The sequence below is a fragment of the Apaloderma vittatum genome, unplaced genomic scaffold, assembly GCF_000703405.1.
Source record: "Apaloderma vittatum isolate BGI_N311 unplaced genomic scaffold, ASM70340v1 scaffold40415, whole genome shotgun sequence".
NCBI classification, from domain to species: domain Eukaryota; kingdom Metazoa; phylum Chordata; class Aves; order Trogoniformes; family Trogonidae; genus Apaloderma; species Apaloderma vittatum.
In genome coordinates, this window is record NW_009718383.1 from 243 (window position 1) to 2794 (window position 2552).

Genomic DNA, 2552 nt, shown 5'->3' on the forward strand with positions numbered 1-2552 from the left:
TCTCTCTGACAAAGAAGCTGGGCACCTTGGGAAAAAAAAGGTTAAGTCTGGTGTAGTTTTGGATTACCGACGAGCTTTAAACTGTTTATAAAAAGACTCAGTGAAGAAACAAATCTGTTAGAAGCATAATAAAACTGAGGTTGTTCTTTTTATTATCCAATACCTGAATAAAACCTTAATGATGAGAGGTTTTTTTGTTTGTTTTCCCTGTTGTGTTAAAGGTGGATAGCAGAGCTGAGTCAATTGACAAGAAAATCGCTAGGCTTGATGCAGAACTAGTGAAGTATAAGGATCAAATGAAGAAGATGAGAGAGGGGCCTGCAAAGGTAAGAATCTTCTGTGGGATTTAAGCATGAGAGGACGTGACTCACACTTCTTGTCATATAGTGAGGTGACTTAGCCAGTTCATCAGGTTCTTAGAATTGTATCTTGCCTTATTGATGAAATAGCAGATCCTGCAGGAGTATTTTTATTCTGAAGCATCTCTGAGAGATGCATCTTTGAACAGTGTTTTCATTAGGTTTCATTTCTTCCAAAGTGTAATGTAATTCCTCAGTCAGAAGTACCTTGCTTCCCTTCTTTCTTCTGTTACCCAAATTAAGGCTGGTAGGGAGGCTGTTTGGTTCATCAGCCAAAACAAAAAGGTTTGCACTGTGCAGAAAGAGAGTAGGAAAAGCCTTTTTTAAAAGGGGATGAATATATAATGTAAAATGTACCTAGTATGAACAGCGTCGTTAAAGTACCTTTTACAGTTTTATTTGATGCTGACCATTAAAATATGTTGCTGAAAGATGATTCTGATGGATCAGGTTTGACATTATTTTCAGGTTATCAAAAAAATAATTTCAAAAGACAAAAGTTTTGAAAGGATTTTCTGTTAGAAGCTTTATGTGCAAGCCTACTTGGTTAATCATTAATGCAGGAAAAATGCTGGATGTGCCTATTGTTAAACTCTTTGCACTAGTAACGGAGGCACCTTTTGGAAAACCTAAATGCGATACATTAGGTTTAAAGAGTATAATCAAGAGTAAATTGAAATATTTTTCCTAATGTAACAATATTTTGTCTTTCAGAATACAGTAAAGCAGAAAGCATTGAGAGTGTTAAAGCAGAAGCGAATGTAAGTTTAAAACCTATCTTGGTTTGGGAGTAATGAAAGCTTGTTTTCTTTAAGGGGGGTGGCACACTTTGTTTTCTCTGTCTAGGCCTCTTGCTTCTGAGCATTCTTTAAAGAAAAAAGCTGAACAGTCTAGGCAGCCTTTCAGAAGTATCTCTGCTTTAGTGTCAGCATATCTGTGCCTTATTTGTATGTGAGTATAGAAATTTGGATTGGGACAAGCTCACCTAAACCTGTTCGTTATTAAAGCTCCTAAACTTTCTGAGATAGCGATCAATTAATAATATAAAATGAGACACTATAAATTGTGTACTTGATGATCTTGGTCTGGTTTACTGGAAATTTACCTGTTCTCTGTGGACACACTTTAGCACTTGAGCACATGTAGCACAGGTAATTGTGTCTATGCAAAAAACCCAGGATGCACAGAACAGATGATCCTGTGGCCTGATCTAGCCTAATATACTGTCTTGAAAAGTGTCCAGCGACAAATAGGAAGCAAAGAATGTCAGAACATGGCGAGAGTTCAGGGGTGCTTCACTGGAACACCTTATACCCCCTGAACTGTAGATCTCTTAGATGCTCTATGAGCCAAAGCTCATATCGTCTTGTATTTCATATCCCTCAGACAAATTGTACCTCTCCAGACTTGCTCGATTACTTGTTAAATATTTGCGAGCTTTTACCTCTGCAATACCCTGTGGTAAGGAATGCAATAGTTAGGTGTTGTGAGAAAGACTGCTTGGTTTTGGTTTTTGGTTTTGGTTTTTTTTTTTTCTTTTGACTGTGCTGCCAGCTAATCTTACTTGATAGCTGTTCCTCTGTTGACAGTCACTGGGCCCCCTTAATAGACTGTCATCATACCCCTCAGTCACCCCTCAGTGATGAATTTAACTGTCCAGAAGCTGCTACGTATTTGGATCATCCTTGTCTTGCAGATGCCCTGTCTTGAATGCTTGAAAAAAGACTTGTTTGGTTTTATGCTTTCATTTTTATGTTTAACTTGGCACATTTTACATTCTTGATTGGATAACAGTTTGGCTTTGAGAAGGATGATTTCTTGTTGATTGTTTTTTTTAACGCCCCCCTATTCTTTTTGGTTACCCTTACCAGTTTCCTTTTGCTACTCTGTCCTCCCACTCCTCCCTGCCCTGCAGAGCAGAGCTGTTGTGGTTTGGAAAACCTGCATTTCTTCCATTCTGTTTACAGCACCAGTGAGCAATTGTGTGTATCTTTAGCTCATAGGGATTAAAACTTTTGCTCTACCCTCACCTACTGTGTATGCCTATACAAATATTGTATCGCTGTCAGTTAAAACCAAAGCTTAGTTCAGGAGTAGCTTTGTCATCTTTAAATACACAGAAATGCATAATGGCCAGATTTTTCCTGAAATGGTTTGCAGTAGATTAAAAAAAAAAAAAATCTATTCCTCTTG

General features: G+C 37.8%; 1 protein-coding gene across 1 annotated transcript in view; it reads left to right on the plus strand.

The window, feature by feature from the left end:
- Positions 1-221: 221 nt before the first annotated feature.
- The window catches only part of CHMP5 (charged multivesicular body protein 5), a gene marked incomplete at its 5' end in the record, with an annotated part of 5199 nt that continues 2868 nt past the window's right edge, over positions 222-2552 (plus strand). The window contains 2 exons of the mRNA XM_009870228.1: positions 222-326; positions 1074-1120. Coding sequence (XP_009868530.1) covers positions 222-326; positions 1074-1120 — 152 coding nt within the window. The remainder of the gene's footprint in view (positions 327-1073; positions 1121-2552) is intronic.